The following is a 26,217-nucleotide window of genomic DNA, read 5'->3' as shown; positions in this document are numbered from 1 at the left end:
AAAAAAAAAAAAAAAAAAGCAGTTTAGACGGATATGTATTCTTCTACATATTTTTGGTAATAAAAATCGCAATAAGCGTATATTGATTAGTTTGCGCAAAAGCGTCTACAAAATAGGGGAAAGATTTAAGTCATTTTATTATAAATTTTTTTTTTTACTAGTAATGGCGGTGATCTGTAGGGATGGGCCAAACACCCCCCCTGTCCAGTTCGCACCAGAACATGCAAACAGGCAAAAAATTTGTTCGAACATGCGAACACCGCTAAAGTCTATGGGACACGAACACGAAAAATCAACAGTGCTAGTTTTAAAGGCTTATATGCATGGTATTGTCATAAAAAGTGTTTGGGGCCCCGGGTCTTGCCCATGGGGACATGTATCAATGCAAAAAAAAGTTTTATAAAAGGCAGTTTTTTTCGGGAGCAGTGATTTTAATAATGCTTAAATTGAAACAATAAAAGTGTACTAGTTCTTTAAATTTTTTTAACTGGTGGGTGTCTATAGTATGCCTGTAAAGTGGCGCATGTTTCCTGTGTTTTGAACAGTCCAAGAGCAAAACGACAAAAGGAAAAAAGAAGTAATTTAAAACTATTCACGGCTATAATGAATTGTCAGTCCAGCAATACACATAAAAGTTCATTGATAAAAACGGCATGGGATTCCCCCGCAGGGGAACCCCGAACCAAATTATTTTTAAAAAATCCGTGGGGTCCCCCCAAATTCCATACCAGGCCCTTCAGGTCTGGTGTAGCTATTAAGGGGAACCCCGCACCAAGAATTTAAAAAAAAATGGCGTGGGGGTCCCCCTCAAAATCCATACCAGACCCTTCTTGACCATCCCTAGTGATCTGCAATTTATGGCAGGACTGTGACATTGTGGCGGACAGATCAGACATTTTTGGGACCATTGGCATTTATACAGCGATCAGTGCTTTAAAAATGCACCGATTAATGTGTAGGGAAGGGGTTAACACTAGGGGGCGATCAAGGGGTTAAAAGTGTTACCTAGGGAGTGATTCTAACTGTGGGGGATGGGACTGCCTGGGTGAGGAGACCGATCGTTGTTCATACTTAGTATGAACAATAGATTGCTCTCCTCACCCCTGACAGCACGGAGATCTGTCTGTTTACATCGACAGATCTCTGTTCTGTCTCTGTGTGGAGCGATTGTGGGTGCCCCCTAGTGGTCAAAAATTAAGCCACCGTATAGCTGCGATGGCTTGCCCAGGGGAGCCAACCTGCTGCAGTGTAACTGCGGCGGCTGGTCCGGAAGGGGTTAAAGCATGTTATATGACACAGTGCTTGTCCTGAGTCATTTGGCCCCCTGTAACAACTAAAAAACCTGGCTGATCCTGCCAGTTTTTCCTCACCCCTCTGTAAACTGACCACGGTATATCATGGCTGCTGAGCCCAGACACAGTGGTCAGTTTATATGCCTCTGTCATCAGCAGCATGCTATCTGCTCTCCTCTCTGCTCCTGTGTCCTCTTCTCCCCTCCCTCTCTGTGTGTGAACCACCCCTTTTGCTGCTCTCATAACACTAACCTGTATACATCATCAGCACTGCCTCTCATTGCAGTGCCCCCCTCTGAATGATTTATAAATATAAATGCTGTAAATAACTTATTTAACAGCTGAGATTGAGATCACATGACCAGCCAGCTCTCTCATTCTCTCCTCCCCTCCAGACTGACATCAGCAGAGCAATATTCTTCCCACTGATCCCCAATGTAAAAAGCATTCTTCCCACTGATCACCAATGTAAGGAACATTCTTCCCACTGACCACCAATGTAAGGAGCATTCTTCCCACTGATCACCAATGTAAGGAACATTCTTCCCACTGACCTCCAATGTAAGGAGCCTTCTTCCCACTGATCACTAATGTAAGGAACATTCTTCTTACTGATCACCAATGTAAGGAACATTCTTCCCACTGACCACCACTGTAAGGCACATTCTTCCCACTGATCCCCAATGTAAGGAGTATTCTTCCCACTGATCACCAGTGTAAGGAGCATTCTTCCCACTGATCACCAATGTAAGGAGCATTCTTCCTACTGATCCCCAATGTAAGGAGAATTCTTCCCACTGTCCCCCAATGTAAAGGTCATTCTTCCCACCGATCAACAATGTAAGGAGAATTCTTCCCATTGACCACATTTATCCCACTGGCCATGGCACTAATGATGCACTGTGAGCTGTAGAAACAGTAATTATTAGCAGGGGTTTGGGAGGTTTTTTTTAAGGGTTTGTCCATATTAAAGCGGGAGTCCGCCGTTTTTTTTTTTTTTAAAGCCAGCAGCTACAAATACTGCAGCTGCTGACTTTTAAAATAAGGACACTTACCCGCCCAGCGCGCCCGCGATGTCGGCACCCGAAGCCGATCTCTCGATCGTCTCTCGGGTGCTGCCGCCGCCATCTTGGGTATGGGAATCAGGAAGTGGAGCCTTTCGGCTTCATTTCCCGGTTCCCTACTGCGCATGCGCGAGTCACGCTGCGCAATAAGGATGGTCCCCGCTGTCTCTGGGATCCGTGCGTTTCCCAGCAGGCAGCGGGGGACCTTCGGAAAGGGGCGTATCTTCTGCGGAAAGGGGCTTACCTTCTGCAGAATCTACGCCGGAAGTGGGTGCAGATACCTGTACTGTACAGGTACCTGCACCCCCCTCCCCCCTGAAAGGTGCCAATTGGGGGGGAGGGTTCCAATGAGCGGAAGGTCCACTTTAGGGTGGAGCTCCGCTTTAAAGATGGGAAAGGCTGCATAAAAAAAAATCCGACAACACACAATGGGGTTGATTTACTAAAACTGGAGAGTGCAAAATCTGGTGCAGCTGTGCATAGTAGCTAACTAGCTTCTAAACTCTGCTTGTTCAATTAAGCTTTGACAAAAAAATAAAAAATCAGGAAGCTGATTGGTTATTATGCAGAGCAGCATCAGATTTTGCATTCTCCATTCTCTAGCAAATCAATTCCAATGTCTATATCACACTATTTCATGTCCTCATTTGGCTCAAAAACAACTGTCTATTCCATAGTGCCTCTTATTTCAAATGACTGCAGCAAAGCCTTTAAAGTTAGTGAAGGTAGAAAATCTGCATTATGATACAGATACTGTACAATACTTTATACTTGTGAAAGTGCTAAACCAAACATCTCAATCATTCCACAAAAGGGTCTTATGGACTTATCGGTATAGCCACACTATATAGTAGGGTTGTCACTGGTTCGGGTTTGGATTAATGTGTCTGGGTTTCAGATTGCCTGAAACCCGGACACATTATTCAGAATGGACTATGGCTTCCCAGCAGGGTTCCTGGCTGCAGGTGTCTAAGCTGAGAGTGTCTGCTACACTTTCTTTCACACTGCTCAAAGCCATCACTAACAATCCCCCCCCAAACACACACATGGGAGATAGGGTTGCCACCTTTTCTTCAAGTCAAACCTGAACACTTTAGCGGCGCACAGCAATTTTTACTATTTAATAACATTTCTAATCATATGAAGTTAAGAACAAGAGTCCCCTTTACATCAGAGTCCACAGAGTTCCCCTTTTACATCTGAACTCGCAGAGTTCCCTTTCACTGTAAGGGGGGACTCTGATGTAAGGGAGAACTCTAACATAAGGGATGCTCTAGGAACCCTGATTTAAGGGGGGACCCTGAGAACTCTGATGTATGGAGAAGACTCTGATGTAAAGGGGAAACACTGTGGCCTCTGGTGTAAAGGGGAAATCTGATGTAAGGGGTGCTCTGAGAACCCTGATTTGCCTTAGTGTACTTAGTCAGAGGCAGGAGAGAGAAGGGGGGAGACTTCAGTCACAGACAGGGATGGATGGTGAGCTCACTCACCACCTCTCATCCAGGTGTATCTGAGGCTGCTGGACTTCAAATTTCCGGCCCGCCTTACTTTCCTATTCTGGGGCTCAGCACCAGGGATTGGAGTGTGGGAAGACACAGAGAGGTAGGGGTGGGGGGGGGGGGCGCAGATTGCGCCCTCTTTCCTCTTCTGTGTGTGTGTTTGGGGGGATTGTTAGTGTTGGCTTTGGGCAGTGTTAAAGAGTGTAACAGACACTCTCAGCTTAGACAACTGTATACAGCAACCCTGCTGGGAGGCCATAGTCCAGTTTAAATAATGTGTCCGGGTTTCAGGCAGTCTGAAACCCGAACACATGATTCCAAACCCGAACTGTCCAGGTGAATCCTGGACAGGTGGCAACCCTAATGGGAGAGGAGAGCGGGCTCAATCTGCACCTCTTCCTCCCGCCCCTACCCCTCTGTGTCTGCCCCACTCCAATCCCTGGCACTATGCCTCAGAAAAGGATTGTGGGGGCGGGAAATTTGAAGTCCAGCAGCCTCAGATACATTTGGATGAGAGGTGCTGACTGCCAAGGGATGAGTGAGTTCACCATCAATCCCTCTCTGTGACTGAAGTCTCCCCCCTTCTCCTGCCTCTGAGTGAGTACACTAAGGTAAATGAGGGTTCTCAGAGCACCCCTTACATCAGAGTTCCCCTTTCCACCAGAGGCCACAGTGTTCACCTTACATCAGAGTTCTCAGTATTCCCCCTCAAATCAGGGTTCCCAGAGCATCCCTTATGTTAGAGTCTCCAGAGTTCCCCCTTACATCGGAGTCTGCAGAGTCCCCCCTTACAGTGAAAGGGAACTCTACGAACTCAGATGTAAAAGGAAAACTCTGTGGACTCTGATGTAAAGGGTAACTCTTGTTTTTAACTTCATATGATTAGAAATGTTATTTATACTATAAAACAAAATTGCTGTGCGCCGCAAAAGTGAAGGTGGCAACCCTACTATATAGTCAACCTGAAGGTGTCCCTATATATCTTTTGTTATGACTGTTCATAAAGTGTATGTTTAGGCAAGGTTTTAGATCTGGGAATTCTAGTTTTGGGAAGTTAAATTCACCCATTGTATTTGTTCTATCTGCAATCATCACAGATTTACAGTTGTCACCAGAACAGACTGTGAAGGTAAATCTTCCAAAGACAGCTGGTGACAGCTGTCTTATGCCTTGTACACACGGTCAGAAATTCCAACGGAAAAGGTCTGATCGATTATATTGTCAGAAAATCCGATCGTGTGTGGGCTTTATCTGACTTTTTCCATCGGAAATTCCGACGGAAAAAGATTTGAGAGCAGGATCTCAAATTTTCCGACAAAAAAATCAGATTGGACTTTTTCCGATCAGACAAAGTGCCACACATGCTCAAATCAAATTACGAGACCAAAGCTATTGGCTACTATCCTCAACGTAGTCCCGTTGTAACGAACCAATGTCATCACGTTCCGAGCGATCGGATTTTCCGACAACTTTGTCCGACCATGTGTATGCAACACCAGTTTAGGACAAAATCCGTTGGAAAAAATCAGACAGATTTTGTGGTCGGAATGGCCGACCGTGTGTACAAGGCATAAGAGGAGAGGTTCCCTCACTTTTTTTAGATCTTTCCACTTACACTTAGGAAGTGGAGATAAATCTCCCCAAAAGGGGCACAGATACAAAAAAAGTCAACCAGTGTAGCGGTTCCCCCAGTAGGGGCTGCTGAATGTAGTGGTCCGTCTGTTACCCTGCCCAGCCAGGCACACACTTTTCACTCGCTCAGAGTCATGTTGGCAGTCCTTGCACTTGTTTTGATGTTTTATCGAGGGGAATCAAACTTCGATAGGGAAGGGAATTTATGAGATGCTCAGGTGAACAAAGGTCAAAGTTGGGACACACAGTATATACAGTATCTCCTTTTCTCCTCCCGCACTTCCTTGGTTGCAGATCATCACTCCTCTCTCCTCCTGCACATCACTTCCTTTCTGTTTCCAGACTAGCTAGCACTGTAGGCCCTTTACAGGCAGGGACCATGGGCTCCTATGTTGTAGCAAAATATTGAAGGTTTGAGTGCTAGCTGCCCTGTAGCTACTGCTCCCAGCACCACCTCTTTAGGCACTGTCAGCCCCCCTGGCTGCAGCTGCCCATTTCCACTGCCCGTGCCCCCACCATCCTCCATATTGGCTTTGCACCCATCCCAGACTGCTGCATCTCAGTCCTCTAAGGCAGTGGTCATCAACCCTGTCCTCAGGGCCCACTAACAGGCCAGGTTTTACCTTGGGGAGATGCAGACTAGAATACTGCAATCACTGAGCAGCAAATTATATCACCTGTGATGTATTTCAGTTATCTTGCAAACCTGGCCTGTTAATGGGTCCTGAGGACAGGGTTGATGACCACTGCTCTAAGGCATGCATCTGTGGAACTCCTGGAGACTTGATCGGAAGTGTTCTCCTGCTGTCCTCTCTTGCTCCTCCTGTGCCTCTTGGTCAGGACACCTCTGTGGATTATAAAAGGGTCCTGTCCGCACTTGAGCCCAGGCCCAAGGTCAGTCCCCCCCCCTGCAAAGTGGGGAGTTCCCTCAAAGGCCCTGACAACCTAACACTCCATCTCCATCTTCCACCTGATGCAACTCTTCCCCAGCTGGGCTGACCCATGGTATTTAAGAAGGCCTGTCCCCTGCCAATCCAGCTTGAGGATTGGTCAGCGCTTCTTAGAACATCCCAGGTGGCTCCACCTCCCTTTTCAGAAAGTACCAGAAGGTTCTGGAAAGAAGAGGTCCTGGTGACACGATCTGTGAGTCACCCCGCACTACTGAGCCACTCCCAACCCAGATCCCAAAAAACACACATATGTACCTATTCTAAAAAATAAATAAAAAAAAAACTGCACTATTCTTCTAGCACACCAGAGGGTGCTATGCTAGATTTTCAACTCGTCTACTTTGTTCAAATCAAAAAACATTTTGGTTAATAATACACTTTGTTCACGTGTCTGATTTTGGGTCTCCTATTGCAAAAATTTAACATTAAGAAGAATGTTTTAAACACAATCCATTTTGTCATGCACAGGCTTCTCCTGAGATGAACCCTGCACACTGCAACGCACTTTGGTGCCCTAACCCCTGAACTCTGTGCGTCACTTGCTCCTGACCCCTGAACTCTGTGCGTTACTTACTCCTGACCCCTGAACTCTGTGCGTTACGTAATCCCGAGAAACAGGCCAGAAAGCTGGCTGCCGCATACTTAACAATGTCTCATTAGCTGTTAGCAAGATTCCCAGCTGACAGATGAATATAAATAAAAGAATGGCGGCAATGAAAAATGCAGAAAAATAATTGCGTGCCCTAATCCATACTAGGCGCTTCGGGTCTGGAATGTTCTTTAATGTGAACTTCACACTGTTGGGGTAAGAAGGTCAGGGTCAGTATATTTTGGGTAGGATTAAAAAAACTAGTATCAGTGTCAGTTAGTGTCAGTGTGTTTTAGGTAGGATAAAAAATGCAAAATAGGAACTCTTTCTGGGCCCCACTATGGGTGCAAACAACAAATCACATACACATATGTGGTATCACTGCGATCGTTAAGAGCAGAATAATTTATTTTAGGTTATTTGGTGCAAAGTTATGGTAATAGCAAGAAATATACAGCTAAATTAAAATAAAACTTTTTTTTGTTGGTTATTTTGGGCCAGTTTTCCTTTGAGAATCAAAATAATTCAGGAGGTGTTCATTAACATTTACCACCAAAAGAGATCTCAATTTGTCCTGCAAAGAACAGTGAATCCAGGTGAATTATGCTTTAAGTAGTTGCAATAATATGTACAGTTGTACTAACATGTCTTCCATTCCCCAATGCTGTGGCCTCACTCCTACCAGCATGGAAGTTTTCGTTTGCCTCACCTGCAAGCTGCCCAAAGCTAGTAAGGGGAAGCGGGAATACATAACTCCGCCCCCTCATTACACAATGACATTTAGTGGCATTAAGTGATAGAATATCCGAAATAAATCGGCCAACATAGGTGAGGTTAACCACTTCAGCCCCGGAAGATTTGGCTGCGGAATGACTGGGCCTTTATTTGCGATTCGGCACTGCGTCGCTTTAACTGACAATTGCGCAGTCGTGTGACATTACACCCAAACAAAATTGACGGCCTTTTTTTCCCACAAATAAAGCTTTCTTTTAGTGGTATTTGATCACCTCTGCGGTTTTTATTTTTTGAGCTATAAACAAAAAAAAAAAGCGACAATTTTGAAAAAAAATAAAATATTTTGTACTTTTTGCTATAATAAATATCCCAATTTTTTTTTAAAAATAGCACATTTTTTCTCAGTTTAGGCCGATATATATTCTTATACATATTTTTGGTAAAAACAAAAATCGCAATAAGCGTATATTAATTGGTTTGTGCAATAGTTACAGCTTTTACAAAATAGGAGATAGATTTATAGCATATTTTTATTATTGTTTTTGTTTTGTTTTTACTAGTAATGGTGGCTATCTGGGATTTTTATCAGGACTGCGACATTATGGTGAACACATTGGACACTTTTGACACATTTTTGGGACCATTGGAATCTATACAGCAATCACTGCTATAAGAATGCATTGATTACTGTGAAAATGTCACTGGCAAGGAAGCAGGGAAGGGGTTAACACTAGGGGCGATCATGGGGTTAACTGTGTTCCCTGTGTGTGTTTCTAACTGAAGGGGGATGGAACTGACTAGAGGAAGTGACGGATCGTGGTTCCTAGCTATTAGGAACTTATGATCTGTCATTCCTCACAGAACAGAACAGGGATTTGTGCGTTGACGTGGCCCACGATCGCTCATGGCTGGCGGTCATTGCAACAATTAGGCCATGAGCATCAGAACCCCCGCAGTGCAGCGGGCACATGCACCTCTGGCGGCGCGGGCACCTGCTACTCTAATCCCATGAGCCAACGTAAAATGACGGCGATTTGCGGGATCGTGGTGACCAGCTGCAGTATAAGGAAGGCAGCTGGCCGGCAAGCGGTTAATTACCATCTTAAGCAGCCACGGAACCTGTGCATATGTTTGGTTTTAAAGGGATGACGTGGAAACCCTAGTGCAATGTCAAGAACATACCAGCGTAGGAGGGAAGTGCCGGGAGGAAGGTAGGAGATCAAATTGCACCTTCACCTATGTAGACAGAAATCCTTGTAACAGCCCTTTTCCTGTGCCCAATTATTATTATTATTATTATTATTATTATACAGGATGAGCTGATGGAGAAAGTAAAACAGTGTATTAGTTATAAGCAGGATAGGCTTCTTTAAAGGAGAGAGGTTTTCAGGGATCGTCTAAAGATGGATAGATTATAAGACAGTAGGACAGATTGGGGGGAGGTAAGCAGAAGCTCTGGAGAAATCCTGGAGGTGACAAGAGAGCGGCTTGGTTGATAATTTGAGATCAGGCTAGTAATGTAGATGGGGACAAAGTTGTGGATGGCTTTGCAAATTATTGTTAGTACTTTGAATTTTATTTGAAGAGTGAATGGAAGCCAGTGGAGGGCTTGGAAGAGAGGGGTAGCGGACACTGAATAGTTGGTAAGGTGGATTAGTCTGGTAGCAGCTTTAATGATGGACTGAAGGGGCGATAGTCTATGTAAGGCAATCTAATGAGGAAGGAGTTGCAGTAGTCGAGCTGAGAGAGAACCAGGGAGTAAATTAGAAGCTCGGTGGTGTCATTGGTTAAAAAAGTAAAAATAATGAAGAAAAGTGGCACATACCAATCTGTTAGCTTGGCTCGTGGTGGTGCTGTGCCATATTCAAGCGTGCTTACTCCATGGGGGCAGGATTACAGCACCCCAATGGCCGTTCATATACACCCCCCTCTCCTATCCTTTCTGCAATGCCGATTGCCACTGTCATCCCCCCTTACTACAGTATTTAGAATACTCTAGTAATAGTATATATTTTAGAGCAATTTTTGATAACATTGGCGCAAGTGCTTCATTATTTTGGACATCCACAAAAACTGTCACATAGCACCTCTAGCGTGATTTGGAGCACCTTTAGCTTGTCTTACAACATTGTTAAAGCTTGGACATTGTACCAATGTTTACACCTCAAAACGTACACATTTGCCTTTGTTAATTCCCCCCATAGTCCATTCTTTTCAGGCGCTATTGGAGTTATAAATTTATATTTCAGCACCCGGGTTGCTTTAATATTATAATTATTGAATCACTCATTGCTAATATATTCCTGCCAGGGATCAGATGTCAAGGAGATTAGAGGCTATCACATATCAAAGCTTTTCTATTGAACTGCAGTGCCAGTATATATAGGTTACGTGTAGTAGTACAGCAATATTTTCAAAGGCACAGCTAACATAGTGCGAGGAATTCCTCAAGGATGTTGTAGGCACCCTTTAGAATACCGATAGCCACCACACAAAAATTGTTGGTATTGGAGGTCAATTCATGTACCTGTCACAGCTCAGTGAATGAATCAGTCAGTGTCGGGCACTGAGGTTGTAATGTATTTACTGAACCCTTCTTCCTTTTGGTCACACTGACAGGTGTACAACTAACAACTTTTATAGCAGTGATGGGCAGAACCTGATGAGGACCTGAGAGTACCCCAGCAGGTCAGCCTTACTGTTGATTGGCAGCATGTCACCGTGGATGGATCTATAGCTCAGTATATTGGCCACTTTCAAATCCACCGATTGCCATGCAATAGTCAAGCAAAAGTAAAAATGTTGTTTCCTAGACCGGCTCTGCCCACTTAGTGACACAATTAATTTCCTACATATAGGCTTTGTCATATATGGGTTATGACAGCATCAGTATCCATGGCCCTTTTGCTTACATTTAGCTTTAGGCCGGGGAATCTCCTGGCCAAAACCTGAATGGGGCCAAGGTTACCGTACCATGCAAGGTCACATCCATGACAGCTTCCCAGCACAGACATGGCCCAGAGGTATCAGCAAACCCCTGTAGACCAACTCAGCACTGGTCCTAATCATTGCCATGTTCCTAATCTGTAAACTGCCAGTAATATTTCAAGAATCTGTCTCTGCCATAGTGACAGGTTCTTCAGATGTCGGTAGTTAGGACTACCACTCTGCATACCTCTGTAGACCAACTCAAAGCTGGTTTAAATTACCACCATGTTCCTAATCTGCAAACCGGTGATAATAATTTAAGAATCTATTAAGCCTCGATTCCGGGTCTCCAAACCGTGCCCCAAATGCCTGATGCAGGCCTTTGCTAGTCTTTATCCAGGCCTTGGGGCACTATTCTTCCCACTGACACCAACAATAGGGCACTATATAATCCACTAATACCTAGACATGTGCGCCTTCAATAAATTTGTTTAATTTCGGTCCGTTTCGTATTAGCAGTTAATTTGTATTTCGTAATTCGTGTCCGAAATTCAATTTGGATTCGTACGAAATACAAATTTATGTTAAGTTCGTTAACTTTTCAGAACAATTATGAACGTTCGTTATGATAAATTTAAAAAGCAAAAAATACCTTTCTCAATATGGCAGTCGTCGACTCATCATGCTCATTATGAGGGGCTCCCACCATCCCTGTGCTGTGCTGACTTCCTGGGTTTTTAACTTCATCATAACGAATAATCGTAATTATTATGACAATAATAAAACGATATTAAAAGAACATTCTTATATTGTCTGATTATGAATCTCCCATCGACTACTGGTACCTCCCACATTAAAAAAGGTAATTTTCCCAACCCTCACTCAGCAGCAGAAGAAAACCTCTGATCGGTCAACAAAATACCAGTCACGTTTCCGTTGTAATGAAATTTGGATCTGAAATTCGTGAACGAAATTTGTATTTCGTATGCAATTCGGAAGCATAGAAACTTGTATTTCGGATGCTTCCGAATGTACGAATTTTCGAAAATTCGTCCGAATTTTTGATTTGTACAAAACAAACCGCACATGTCTAATACCAATGATGGGTACTATTCCTCCTACTAATACCAATGCTGGGGCACTACTCTTCCTCCTACTGACAACCAACCCTGAGGCCATGTTTATTTTCACTGATGCTAACCACAATCGAGCCCCGTAAAGTCTGAAGAACAGTAAACTGGCCCTATATTTGAACATTTTAGAGACCCATGCTCTATTCTCCAAAGACGCTTGTTATAGAGAAATGTTTTGGCCGGGGCCAGACAAGTTACGTCATTGCGCATGATGGTGGGAGATCCGGTGGTGCACATTGGTACAGAGATGCGATTATTTCATGTGGCACTGTAAGTGTAATTGTTTAAATAAATAGAAGCATTTTTTGTATCTACAACACTATGAGAGTCAACTACTGCTGAGTTTCCAGTCTGAAGATTTGTAGCAGAGCGGCAGTAGGGTGCAGTTTGAACTCCTTTTGAGTTCATCTCATGTGGTAAGACGTTTGTGTTAACTCTTGGTGGAGTGGCTTTTTTGCACTATTTCCTGCATCTCCACCTGGCTGACATTTACTAGCAGTGAAGATATTTCTGGCCTTTATTTATGTGGACTCAAACATTTTTACTTTTTAATTTTCACTTTTTGGTGATTTCACTTTCATCACTGTATATTTATATGATGTGATATATTTGCTTATGTTTAGCTCATATTTTCATTATTTGGCACATTTATTGATTCCATTTTATACACTTGTCTACTGGGTAATTTTACCCCTTTCCTGACCAGGCCAATTTTCAGCTTTCAGAGCTGTCACACATTGAAAACGTATCTGATTATCGGTCATGCACCCATATGAAATTTAATTTTTATAATTTTTTTCACACAAATAGAGCTTTCTTGATCTTTAATCACAGATGTTTTTCTTTACTTTTTGCTAAAGAAACCAAAAAAAGACTGACAATTCTGAAAAAAAAATATTTTTCCCAGTTTCTGTTATAAAATTTTGCAAATAAGTAATTTTTCTCCTTCACTGATGTGCACTGATGAGGTTGCACTGATAGGCGGCACTGATGAGACTGGTCTGATAGGGCTGCACTGATGATCAGCACTGTGATTATCAGTGTGAATGATGGCCAGAAGGGGGGCATCATTTCCTTACACGGCATGGAAGGAAAGTAATGTAGATAACTGTTTACATGTGATCCGCTGCGATTTGACACAGCTGATCACATGGTAAAGGCTGCTGTTATTGGCCCTTTACCCCGATCGGTGATCAGCTGTGTCCAAAGAATACAGCGGTCACAGAACGCACCCGATGCGTGCTACAGGAGGCGCTGTTCACTTCTTGGATTTACACAGTTAAATGGTTGCATCCAGACTTAGAGGAGGGAGATTTCTGCAGCATATTTGGCAAGTACAGAATCACAGTATGTATAAAATAATATGCAAAGTGGTTGGAGGGAAGCTTGAGAATGGCAAATATGTTTTTATTACAAATAATGTCAGCAAACTGCAGTTCCTTTTTAACTGAAAGATCATTTTAAAAGAATCAAATCAACTGATCTATTTTAATAATTACATGGTCACTTATATTATTATTTTTTTTAAGTGTGTTTTCTAAGTATATCAATTAAAGTTCTGTTCAGTATGGCATATGACTTATTTTGTGGATTGCTTGTCACTTGCCATTTGTTGACTGCAAGTGGAAAGCATGAAATATACTTGTAATATTCAATATTCACAGAATTAAAAAGAAATATAAAACATGTACTTTTTAAACTGGACATGATTTCCAAATAAACCAAATAAAAAGGTATAATTATCTCATCAATGTCCTATAAAAAAAATGTGAATATATATTTAATTCATGTATTTTAATTTACCTGGGGCGTCCACGTGGCTGTTTCTTCGACTCCTCCGTATGGCGTCCTCTTGAAGGTGATCGGCTTCGAGCCCCTCGTGGACTACTGGAGCTTCGTAGAGTTCCCCCTGAGGATTTTTGTCCCTGCAGAGTGACAGTGTTGGCAGTGGATGCAGAGAAGACCATCCAGTCAGGCAGTGAGAGGCTGTTGTCACTATTGGCACGTAGAAGAACATGGGGAACAGAGAGAGCTTTTCCACTTTCTCTGCGATGGACGGCATAGGAAGGAGATTCTTGAAAGGGTACTGTATAAAAATATAACATAGATATATTATGGTTAAGAAGCAGTAGCTAACTATGAATAGGTGAAAGGAGCACGATTATCAATCACTAAGACATAAGTTTAGAAGCCTCGATGTTAGTAGAACTACAGGCAAAAATTTTAAGGGAGGGTTATAACCTATTGGTTTATTTTTTGCCATCTGTACCCCGTTGGGGAGATTTACATTCACTTCTTGTGCCATGGCCAAAACAGGAAATCCCTGCAAATTAAGGGAATCTCTTGGGGTCCCCCATGCCACCAGAATCATTATCAACATTGGAAGATTTCCCCTCTATTACTTTTCTGGGGACAACCCAAAATTTGGGATTTTCTTTTACTTTCACTTTCAGTAATATTGATAAACAGGACAAATAGAGAGGATGACTCTTCCTAATCGGGGCACAGAAAGCAATAAAAACTTTCAAGTGTTCTAATCCCTCTCCACTCTGTCCAAAACTAAACAAAACGTTTTGACTTTAGTTATATGTTAATAGTACTGCGGACAAAACAAATTCCATGAAATGGGTAGGTTCAATTCACTAAAAGCCTCTCATTGCATCCATGAGCCTAGAGGCAAGATCGCCCATCAAGACTGAGGTAACCTAAGTTTGGCTTTTTTTCAGATAAGCATGTAGATGGGGTGCAGCGTGGTGCGGTGGCAATAACACACACACAGGCCAGGTGCGAAGAAAGTACTTGTATTGAAATAATGAAAAGACAGTTCACAATAAACCCAGTGGGGAAGGCAACACAACTGGGAACACGCACAGGTCCAACAACAGGAAGAGAGCAGGTTTCAGCTGAACTGACAGCGCTTGTTGAGAGGGGCAGAGTGTGGCCTGGCCGTCACTTGCTCAAGCATGAAAATGTCCAGAGAGGTTGCGAACCTTACCCTTTCATTTCCCGCCACTGGTTCTGTCCCTACCAGGCGGGGTACCTGTCCCTACTCTACTCACTCACAAAATATGCACCAAACCTGGGATCCAGAGCCTTAAATAGGCTCTGCCTGACCCAAGAAGTCTGCGAGAGTCACATGGGGTGGCGGCATCCAATTGGATAGTTTTCCCAGTGACACAGGAAACCATAGCGGAACTATGTTCCTCTAGACTTCCTCTACAACTACAGTGCCGCTGCAGCAGAGTACCACCTGTAGGAGAAAGTAGAATGCACCTGCCTACCTGCCTAAGTTAACGATATTACCAAACTAAAGTTTCCCCATAGGCTGAATATGTTGGTCTTAGTACTTCTCAATTGTGGGTGAACTGATCTGCAACAAATTTCTAATACTTTAATCTGACATTTGAGAAAGTATCAAAAACTGATATTTTTTGGCCAATAATTATTCTGTGTTTTGAAAATTCACTAAAATGCTGCATCCATCATTCACTTGTAGATTTTCCATATAAATATACACATTACCAACCAAAGGTATTGGAATGCCTGCCTTTGCACGCACATGAACTTTAATAGCATCCCAGTCTTAGTCAGTAGGGTTCAATATTGAGTCAGCCCACTCTTTGCAGTTATAACAGCTTCAACTCTTCTGGGAAGGCTGTCCACATCCACAAGGTTTAGGAGTGTGTTTATGGGAATGTTTGACCATTCTTTGACCAAGCGCATTTGTGAGGTCAGGCACTAATGTTGGAGGAGAAGTGGTTCTGATACTAGGCTGGAGCTTCGAAAAAGGAAGGTCATTTGAAGGATAATTAAACTTGTGCTCCCCCATTGAAAATAGGTAAGTAAAATTAAAATAAAATAATATAATAATAACCAATAAAGGGAATGGCAGATTAAAAATTAGCAAAATTAATGGCTTAAAGCAGTACTGAAAACAGAGGAATTTTACGTTCTTTATCTGTAACACACATTCCCCTTATTTTATATATATATATATATATAATTTTTTTTTTCTTTCAAAGATGTTTATAAGTTTTACAAGTAAACACAAAAGAAACAATACAGTAAAGTAAATAAAGGGGGGGGGGGGTAACAAGGCACCAGTTACGCATTGCAGAAAAACAAGTACATCTTTGTGGATCTTGGTGACTCATTGAGAGCAATGACATGACACAAAAAGCACAATCATAACCCCAATTCCCTGGAAAAACATTTCCCTTTTTCCCCTATATGAGGTGTAGTGATCAAGGAATCAGGATGCAGCCAGTAGGGTAACTGTAACAAAACAACAGCAGTCACTCACACACTATTACACTCTTATGCACCTCACTCTTGATTTTAAAAGAGGCAAAAGATAGATATTATATGAAGCCACTTCCAATTCGACTATTTAATTACCTCTTGAAGAGCGAGGGTACTACTCACTGTAACTCAAGCTTGATCAGTTTATCTGGTATGACAAGACTGCCCCAAAATGAATTAGTGACATCCAGACATGGCTGCCATATTTTAGTGAATTTATTTGTACAAGCTCTACTTTTATATATTAGTCTGAGTTTGGGGAGTTCCCCATTAATTATGCGATTTGCATCGTTGGAGAGTAAAACTGGAGTAGGATTTGAGTATGGGTTCTGTATACCTAAGAGTCCAACCTCCAGAGTCTAAGATATAGGAAGTGTTAGTTGGTTCTCGAAAAAACTGAACAGATCCCTCCAGCAAGAGGCCAGCCCTGTGCAGCTTCAGAACATATGAAGTAAGTCTGCATCTGGAGCAAGCAGCAGTAATACCTAAGAACATGCGGGACAGTTTGGCTGGAGTGTATTGTAAGTGGTGTATAAATTTAAATTGGATAAATCGGTCAGCAGTACTGATAATATCTTGAAAGAAAACCTCTGTGGCCTCTTCCAAGCTCATTTACCACGTGAGTTCTGAAATGGGTCAGGCCCCCTCAGTGACAGTCTGTTATAGAATGTTGTCACTAATTTGGTAAGTTCGTGATAGGAGAGTAAATCTTCCATAGGGGTCTCCGTGAGCTCTACAGTAAATGTCCCAAGTTGTGTACAGATGGCGTGCCAGAGTAACAGGTATTTAAGGAAGAATTTGTTATCTATGCTCCTTTCCATGGACTACATGCAAGAGACCTCAAGACAAGCCCACCAAGCTGAGTCTGGGAGTCCAGAGATCTCAGGGAGGTTGGAGTTGTTCCATATGGGAGCATGTGGCGATGGTCCCCGACCTGATATTCTGAGTATACTTTCCCCTTCTTTCCATGCCAGGAAGCCTACGTCAATGGCGGAGTAACAGGACCACCTAGACCTCTGTATTTTATGCAACTCATCTTTAAAGGAGGTGGTCGAATCAAACAAGGTTAATAGAACAGCTGTCGAGGGGGTCGGAGGGTCAGCATGTAACCATTCATAGATATATGTAAGTTGAGATGCAATGAAATAATCACACAAATTTGGCCACACAAGACCACAAGAAGGTACATATGCCTGCAGAAATGATTTTGCAATCTGAGGATGGGCATTATTCCAGTGGAAAGATGAGAGGACGGATTCAATAGTCAAGAAAAGCTTTTTAGGAAGAAAGACAGGGGCAGCTCGAAAACAGTAGAGAAATTTTGGTAAAAAAATATTTTTAAAGATATTAATACAACAACAATGAGGTTTAGTGGCAGTGTTGACCATGTGCGGAGCTTATCCGTCTTCTGGCTGATAATTGTGGCAATATTAAGCATCTCATATTTGGAAATGTCATTGTGTACATAGACCCCTAAGTATTTGAAAGTATGGGAGGTACATAAGCCAGAGTTCTCTAGATAGTCTGTGGGAAAGGAGGGACCCTTGGGAAAAGCTATGGATTTCTCCCAGCTGACCCTCAGACCAGTCACCCCACCAAATTCTCCCACTACCTGCAATAACTTGTTGAAAGAGCTTTCCTTGAAATCAAGGTATATGAGAGCATCGTCCGCATACAGAGAATCTTCTCCAGCGGACCAAAGCAGATCCCCCCAATCTCTGTGTGCCACACCGCCAACGCAAAAGGCTCAATGGCGAGAGCGAACAGAAGCAGAGAGAGGGGGCACCACTGCCGGGTACCTCTCTTTATTGGAAAAGGTAAGGAGACTTCTGTATTAGTACAAACTCTAGCCTTTGGATCCGCCTATAGCAAGCATACCCATTTCACATACTGTGGACCGAAGCCCATCTGGGACATAGTTTCCCATAAAAACTACCGCCAAACAGTGTCAAATGCCTTCAGTATATCTAAAGAAAGTACTAGACCACTGCATTTATCTATCAAAGCCTTATGGATATGTAGATAAGGCCTCTGGATGTTGTCAAAGGTACTCTGGCCTGGCATAAACCCAGATTGATCAGGAGTGATAAGTGACAGGATAACTTTCTGTAAGCGTAGTGCTAAAATTTTGGCTAATATTTTTGCATCGTTATTGAGGAGGGAAATGGATCAGTAGGACCCACATAATAGTTTATCTTTTCCAGGCTTAGGTATAACCACAATAAGGGCCTCCTTTATCAAGTCAGGAAGCCTACCCAAATCCAGGGATGCTCGGAAAATGGAGAGAAGTTTAGGGGCCAATATTTCGCTATATATGTCTGGTACCACTCAGAGGGGAGACCGTCTAAGTCAGGAGTTTTGGAGGGAGGTAGAGAGCAAATAGCCGTATCCACTTCCTCAATTGTTAGGGGCTGTTGCAGGAGGAGTCTTTGAGAGTCACTAAGTACAGGGAAACCTATGGAGTAGAAAAATCCAGTAAATGCAGTCTCTGGAGGGATCACCTGGTCATCATAGAGTTCACGGTAGTAGGATGCAAACTCCTGGTTGATAATCAGTGGATCGGACAAAACAGACCCTTCAGCGAGTTGTATGGCAGGGATTGAGCTATCTTGAAAGTCAGTATTTGCAAGGAAGGCCAACAGCTTTCCATTTTTCCCCCCGTGCTCGTAAATGCGAGCAGAAAGCTGCAGTTGCTGTTTTTTGTTACATCAACCATTTGTAGTTGCAATGCGTTATGAGCCTCCCCCAACACCCCACGAGATTCAGAGGATGGGTTTGCTACATGTTGGGATCTAGCAGCGTCGAGGGACTGTTCTAAGGCAGAATTTATGGCTCTCCCAGTAGATCGGTAGTGTTTGATACAGCATATGTAGGAGCCACGTACTACTGCCTTAAAGGCATCCCACAATGGTCCTGTAGCTGTGGTGTCAGAGTTAGAGGTCCAATAGTGAAGCATATCAGTCGGGATGGATTTGTGAATTTCAGCCGTGGAGATCCAGAGAGGACTGAGCCTCCAGGCCCGAAATGTGGGTTTATGACCCAGGGCTAAGGTTACCTGTACTATCGAATGGTCAGACACCATATGGGATATGTAGGCTACAGACTGAACTGATGGTAGGAGGTCCCTGGTGGTCAGTGCATAGTACATCCTGGAGAGAGGGTACAATAAGATTTAGATGGCATGAGAAGGTTCTATCAGTAGGGTATTTCCAATGCCAGAGGTTTGCATATCCATAAGTTTCACACCACTTATGGAACAATTTAGATATTCAGACAATGAAGGCTTTAACCGATCTAGAGCAGGTTGTAGTACTGAGTTAAAATCTCCTACAAGAAGCATAGGGTAAAGTGGTAGGGAAGACAGCTTCATACTCAGCTCTGTAAACACTGTGGCAGTGACCAGAGGAGGGACGTAGACTGAGATTAGCAATATAGGAACCCCATGTACAGTGGCATGTTGGATGATAAACTGGCCATTGGGATCCGCGATTACCTGATGACAAGAAAGGGGCAGCTCCTTCCGGATCAGGATCGCCACCCCCCAGGAATAACTGGAATATGTGGAATGGTAGTTATGGGAGACCCATTGTTTTTTTAATGCTAAGATTTTTGAACCCATTAGATGAGTTTTTTAAACACAAGATATGTGGTTTTAGATGTTTGATCGGATCAAAAATCAAAGCTCTTTTGAACGTTGAGTTCAGACCACGGACACTCCAAGAGCAAACAATTAAATCAGCCATAGTGTAGTAGAGGCATCATTGGGGCATGGAAGGGGAGGAAGGGCAGAACCATCCAGACTCCGGTCACAGGCCCCAGCATCGTAGGCCAAACATTTTCGGTGCACACTCATTCATCCATCCATATATCCATATATCCATGCAAGGTTACCTGAAGGTAACAACCACCCTGCCCAACTCCTAAAAAAAAAAAGCGGGCCTTAACCCAAAATTTGTACCATGTGCGGGGCGCATGGCCTGTTCCCATAAACCAAAAAGAAATAAAAACAGAAAGTCAGTGTTCAAAAAAAGGTGAAATGGGGATTGAACATTTTATCCCCCATACCAGCTTGTGCCAAGTTTGTGGAAGAGGGCCTGGGACTCTTGTGTATGAGAGACATATTGGTGAACCAAGCCACACATTAAGAGTTGCTGTAATTCAGCAGATGGATCACCATGGTGCAGGGAAGATTTTCTGTTGGGAGAGGCTGACCCGGAACCCTGTGGGCCCCTTCAGTCACAAAACATGTGGATAATTAGTCACGGCTGAACTCCTGCTCCAGCCAGCTCTCTAGGAAAGCCAGCGGGTCAGACCCCTCCACCTCCACCCAAGTCATTTTTAAGTTCAGCCACCATCCCCATTAGATCGGTATGATTTACCTTGATGGTCCGTAGTACATTTGAGAGTGTAGGCCCAAACCTGCCATCCCCTTCATTCTTGGCGAGGGATATTGTAGAGGATATATGCGGGGGGGGGGGGGGGGGGGTCTGGGACACCCGGGGAGGATTTCGAAAAAGAATCAGGGGCTTCCCCAAAGAGATCAGGGGTAGATGTTGGTGAGACATAGTGTGCTGCTATGCTGTGGTGGCCATCTTGGCAGTGATGTTCATCTTGGCCGGCGGTTGTTTCTTTTGGTTGACCATCCACAAGAAAAACACACCTCACTGCAGAGCGGGGACTCTCTGCATCAGTGTAGGTGGTGTGGTTTGGTGATTCAGTCGCTAACAATCCAGGGTGGTGAAGGATTGAGGCAGGAGAAACCGAAGCTGCTCTCAGCTGCGTATATTCACATGCTCCACTAGGCTACATCCCTTATATATATATACCGTATATACTCGAGTATAAGCCGAGATTTTCAGCCTCTTTTTTGAGGCTGAAAGTGCCCCCCTCGGCTTATACTCGAGTCACCGCTGTCTGACTGCCCGAACAGCGTGTCGAGCAGACAGACAGCGGCCATTCTACCTTTCAAAAGCCGCGCCTCCGCCTCCGCCTCCGCCTCCGCCTGTGATAGGCGGAACACTCAATTTCCCAGCAGTCAGTGTTCCGCCTATCACGGACATCGGCTCATCCTCGGATGAGCCGATGTCCGTGATAGGCGGAACACTGACTGCTGGGAAATTGAGTGTTCCGCCTATCACAGGCGGAGGCGGAGGCGCGGCTTTTGAACAGGGGAATGGCCGCCAGGGCGCCGACGAAGAGCAGCGATCCTGGCATGGGACGACACGGAGGCTCGGGACGGGACGACACGGAGGCTCGGGACGGGACGACACGGAGGCTCGGGACGGGACGACACGGAGGCTCGGGACGGGACCGGACGGAGGCTCGGGACACAGGTAGGCTGGACACACAAGGCTGCACGGACACACACACACACACACACACACACGGATGGATGGATGGACACACACACACACAGGGATGGATGGATGGATGGACACACACACACACACACAGGGATGGATGGATGGATGGACACACACACACACACACACACACAGGGATGGATGGATGGATGGACGCACACACACACAGGGATGGATGGATGGACACACACACAGGGATGGATGGATGGACACACACACAGGGATGGACGGACACACAGGGATGGACGGACACAGAGGGATGGACGGACACACACAGGGATGGACAGGCATATCTCACCCTCGGCTTATACACGAGTCAATAGGTTTCCCAGTTTTTTGGGGGTAAATTGGGGGCCTCGGCTTATACTCGGGTCGGCCTATACTCGAGTATATACGGTACACAATTTGTACATGCCACTTTTTTCAGATTGGTGAACCTCTGCCCATCCTTATTTCTCATTCACACTTATGCATTTTTAGTGCTTTTTGCATTTTGCAGATTTTAACTACAGAATGTGTTCCATAGGAAACTATGTTAAATAGATTGTATTGAAAATTTGCAAAAGGCAAAACGCACTAAAAATGCATAAGTGTGAACCAGGTCTTACTCTCTGAATTGCTCTTTTTTTAATACCCAATAATGTTACGGACCTATTGCCAATTAATGTAATTAGTTGCAAAATGTTCTTCCAGTTCTTCTTTGTCGGTACTGCTTACTTTGCCAGCTTTTTGTTGCCATGACCCAACTATTTTGAGATGTGTTGCTGCCATCAGTTTCTTAAATTACCTTATTTTTTTTTTTCTTAAATTTGTACATTTTCTCAGTTTAAACTTTTAATATGTTTTCTATATTCTGTGGTGAATAAAATACGGGTTTATGAAATTTGCAAATCATTGCATTCTGTTTTTATGTAGCTTTTACACAGCATTCCAACTTTTTTTGGAAATGGAGATATATTTTTTAGGGAGTGCAAACGCAACTGAAGAGATACCCACACTATATTTCACAGATATAATGTGTAAATCAAATGTTGCATCATGCTTTATGGATTACTCATGTTTCGTAGCAAGTTACTCACCGACATCAGTGTCCCTGTGGCTCTTAATTAACTCCCCCAATTCAAAATTTCCTGAAATAACGGCTACCTGCAAGAAGAATAAGTCAGGAAACATGAAGTCAGTGATCTATGTGTGAGATGAACGGAATATGAAGCAAAGAAGAGGGACAGGATAGAAATTGGATTTAGTAATATTACGTAACACAAAATGCTTAAATTGTAGGTTTTCATACTCAATGATTAGAGAGAAAAAAAAAATGTGCACTGAAATGTAACTGATAATTCTAAATTATGCAGACTATAAAAGCCAGAGGCTGAGGAGAGGAAATTAAAAATTATACATACAAGAAAAAGCTACTCTGTTTGTAACAAACATGCTTATTGAATACTAATATAAGCTGATAAGGGATGTTAAAAAAAATTAAAGCGGTATTAAACCCAAAACCAAATATGTAATACATTGCAGCTTACCAACCATTAGATTTGGTGGCTCCATTTTTTATTTTATTCCCTCTGTTTTTACCTGGTGATCTGGCTAGTAACACACCTCCTGTGTTGGCGTGCCCCCCACTCTGAATGAAGGAGCACAGGAGGCAACTTTGGACAGCAGCATTGTCAGTCTGAAAGGGGGGGAGTGTTAGATGTACTAACAGATTTAGATACACTAACAAGTTGGAAAACACCTCCAGCTCACACTTTATAAGCAGTTACAGCAACAGTTTCGGTATACATGTTTTATGTAAATAAATAAAAGCTAATCATTTTAAGCATCCATGTCTGTGTTAAATGGTTTGAAAAACAATAGACCTACTGGTTGGATCAGCAGATGAAATTAAAAAAGTCTAAACGAAGAAAATCAATGCAGCCATTAGACATGGGCGCCGTCAATAAATTTGTTTCGTTCTGTTCCGTTTCGATTCGTAATAAAATTAATTCATACTCGTATTTCGTGTCCGAAATTCTATTCTGTTTCGTAGGAAATACGAATTGTCGTTAGGTTCGTTAACGTGTACGAACGTTCTTTACGATGAATTTAAAGGCAAAAACATTGCTCATTATGCTTATTATGACTTGCAAAAGACTTCTGTGATAGAAGTCAATGTAAGTTGCCTGAAGACATCAGTGAAGGACTTTCATCCTCTCTGGGCAGGCTGCCAAGAAAAGAACAAAGTGATACAATGTTTCTTCTTCAATGGGCTGAACATGTGTAGAAGTTCTCAGTTTAACCATTTAAAGACTAAATCTTTTCTGACACTTGTTGCTTACAAGTAAAAATCCAGTATTTTCTGCTAGAAAATCACTCAGAAGCCCCAAAAATTATATATATTTTTAGCAGAGACCCTAGGGAATAAAATAGCGGTTGTTGCAATATTTTATGTGACGCAGTATTTGCGCAGAGGTATTTCAAACGCAAGTTAGCCTTTTTTTTTCGGTCGACCTCTAGAGAGCACTGACATTAGCAGCGTGACATACAGCAATGACACCTGCACCGTGATAGAGTGATCTGACACCAGCACCGTGATAGAGAGCACTGACATCAGCAGCGTGACATACAGCACTGACACCAGCACCGTGATATACAGCACTGACACCTGCACCGTGATATACAGCACTGACACCAGCACCGTGATATACAGCACTGACACCTACACCGTGATAGAGTGATCTGACACCAGCACCGTGATAGAGAACACTGACATCAGCAGCGTGACATAAAGCACTGACACCAGCACCGTGATATACAGCACTGACACCAGCACCGTGATATACAGCACTGACACCTGCACCATGATATACAGCACTGACACCTGCACCGTGATATACAGCACTGACACCAGCACCGTGATAGAGTTATCTGACACCAGCACCGTGATAGAGAGCACTGACATCAGCAGCGTGACATAAAGCACTGACACCAGCACTGTGATATACAGCACTGACACCTGCACCATAAGCAGCCCCAGGAGGAAGTCAGCATAGCACAGGGATGGTGGGAGCCCCTCATAATAAGCAGCCCCAGGAGGAAGTCAGCACAGCACAGGGATGGTGAACTTTTCAAACCTACAGGTCATATTTGCAGCCACAAAATAATTACTAGCTGTGCACACATAGTCCCACCACATGGCCAATGACATAACACATGTATGAGGTGAATCTGGGATCGACAACTACAAGCATTCTTTTTTTATATGTGAACTTCTGAAAATTCAGGAATCTTGAGACAATGGAGGCGAGGGAAGGTGAGGGTAGGCAAAGAAGAGGGTGCAGGAGATGATCACCAGCACCAGCACCGTGATATAGAGCACTGACACCTGCACCGTGATAGAGTGATCTGACACCAGCACCGTGACATAACACATGTATGAAGTGAATCTGGGATCGACAACTACAAGCATTCTTTTTTTATGTGAAATTCTGAAAATTCAGGAATCTAGAGACAATGGAGGCGAGGGAAGGTGAGGGTAGGCAAAGAAGAGGGTGCAGGAGATGATCACCAGCACCGTGATATAGAGCACTGACACTTGCACCGTGATAGAGTGATCTGACACTAGCACCGTGACATAACACATGTATGAGGTGAATCTGGGATCGACAACTACAAGCATTCTTTTTTTATATGTGAAATTCTGAAAATTCAGGAATCTTGAGACAATGGAGGCGAGGGAAGGTGAGGGTAGGCAAAGAAGAGGGTGCAGGAGATGATCACCAGCACCGTGATATAGAGCACTGACACCTGCAACGTGATAGAGTGATCTGACACCAGCACTGTGATAGAGAGCACTGACATCAGCAGCGTGACATAAAGCACTGACACCAGCACCGTGATATACAGCACTGACACCTGCACCGTGAGCAGCCCCAGGAGGAAGTCAGCATAGCACAGAGATGGTGGGAGCCCCTCATTATAAGCAGCCCCAGGAGGAAGTCAGCACAGTACAGGGATGGTGGGAGCCCCTCATAATGAGCATAGCACAGGGATGGTGGGAGCCCCTCATAATATGCACAGCAGAGGACGGTACAGCCCCAGGAGTAAGTCAACATAGCACAGGGATGGTGGGAGCCCCTCATAATAAGCAGCCCCAGGAGGAAGTCAGCATAGCACAGGGATGGCGGGAGCCCCTCATAATAAGCAGCCCCAGGAGGAAGTCAGCACAGCACAGGGATGGTGGGAGCCCCTCATAATGAGTATGATCACGGTGCAGGTGTCAGTGCTCTATATCATGGTGCTGGTGCTGGTGAACATCTCCTGCACCCTCTTCTTTGCCTACCCTCACCTTCCCTCACCTCCATTGTCTCAAGATTCCTGAATTTTCAGAATTTCACATATAAAAAAAGAATGCTTGCAGTTGTCGATCCCAGATTCACCTCATACATGTGTTATGTCACGGTGCTGGTGTCAGGTCACTCTATCGCGGTGCAGGTGTCAGTGCTCTATATCACGGTGCTGGTGCTGGTGATCATCTCCTGCACCCTCTTTGCCTACCCTCACCTTCCCTCACCTCCATTGTCTCAAGATTCCTGAATTTTCAGATTTTCACATATAAAAAAGAATGCTTGTAGTTGTCGATCCCAGATTCACCTCATACATGTGTTATGTCATTGACCATGTGGTGGGACTATGTGTGCACAGCTAGTAATTATTTTGTGGCTGCAAATATGATCTGTAGGTTT

General features: G+C 43.7%; 1 protein-coding gene across 2 annotated transcripts in view; it reads right to left on the bottom strand.

Moving 5' to 3' along the window:
• Window positions 1-26,217, bottom strand: part of SHANK1 (SH3 and multiple ankyrin repeat domains 1) — a 933,614-nt gene that overhangs the window by 323,606 nt on the left and 583,791 nt on the right. For both annotated transcript variants that reach the window (XM_077457204.1, XM_077457205.1), the window contains exons 10-11: window positions 22,567-22,633; window positions 13,626-13,908 (exon numbers count right to left, since the gene is read on the bottom strand). In XM_077457204.1, the coding sequence (XP_077313330.1) occupies window positions 13,626-13,908; window positions 22,567-22,633 (350 nt within the window). The remainder of the gene's footprint in view (window positions 1-13,625; window positions 13,909-22,566; window positions 22,634-26,217) is intronic.

The sequence above is a fragment of the Lithobates pipiens genome, unplaced genomic scaffold, assembly GCF_037356315.1.
Source record: "Lithobates pipiens isolate NorthernLeopardFrog02 unplaced genomic scaffold, aLitPip1_a1.2 Scaffold_27, whole genome shotgun sequence".
Taxonomy (NCBI): Eukaryota; Metazoa; Chordata; class Amphibia; order Anura; family Ranidae; genus Lithobates; species Lithobates pipiens.
This window is presented reverse-complemented; position numbering and strand designations above follow the sequence as displayed.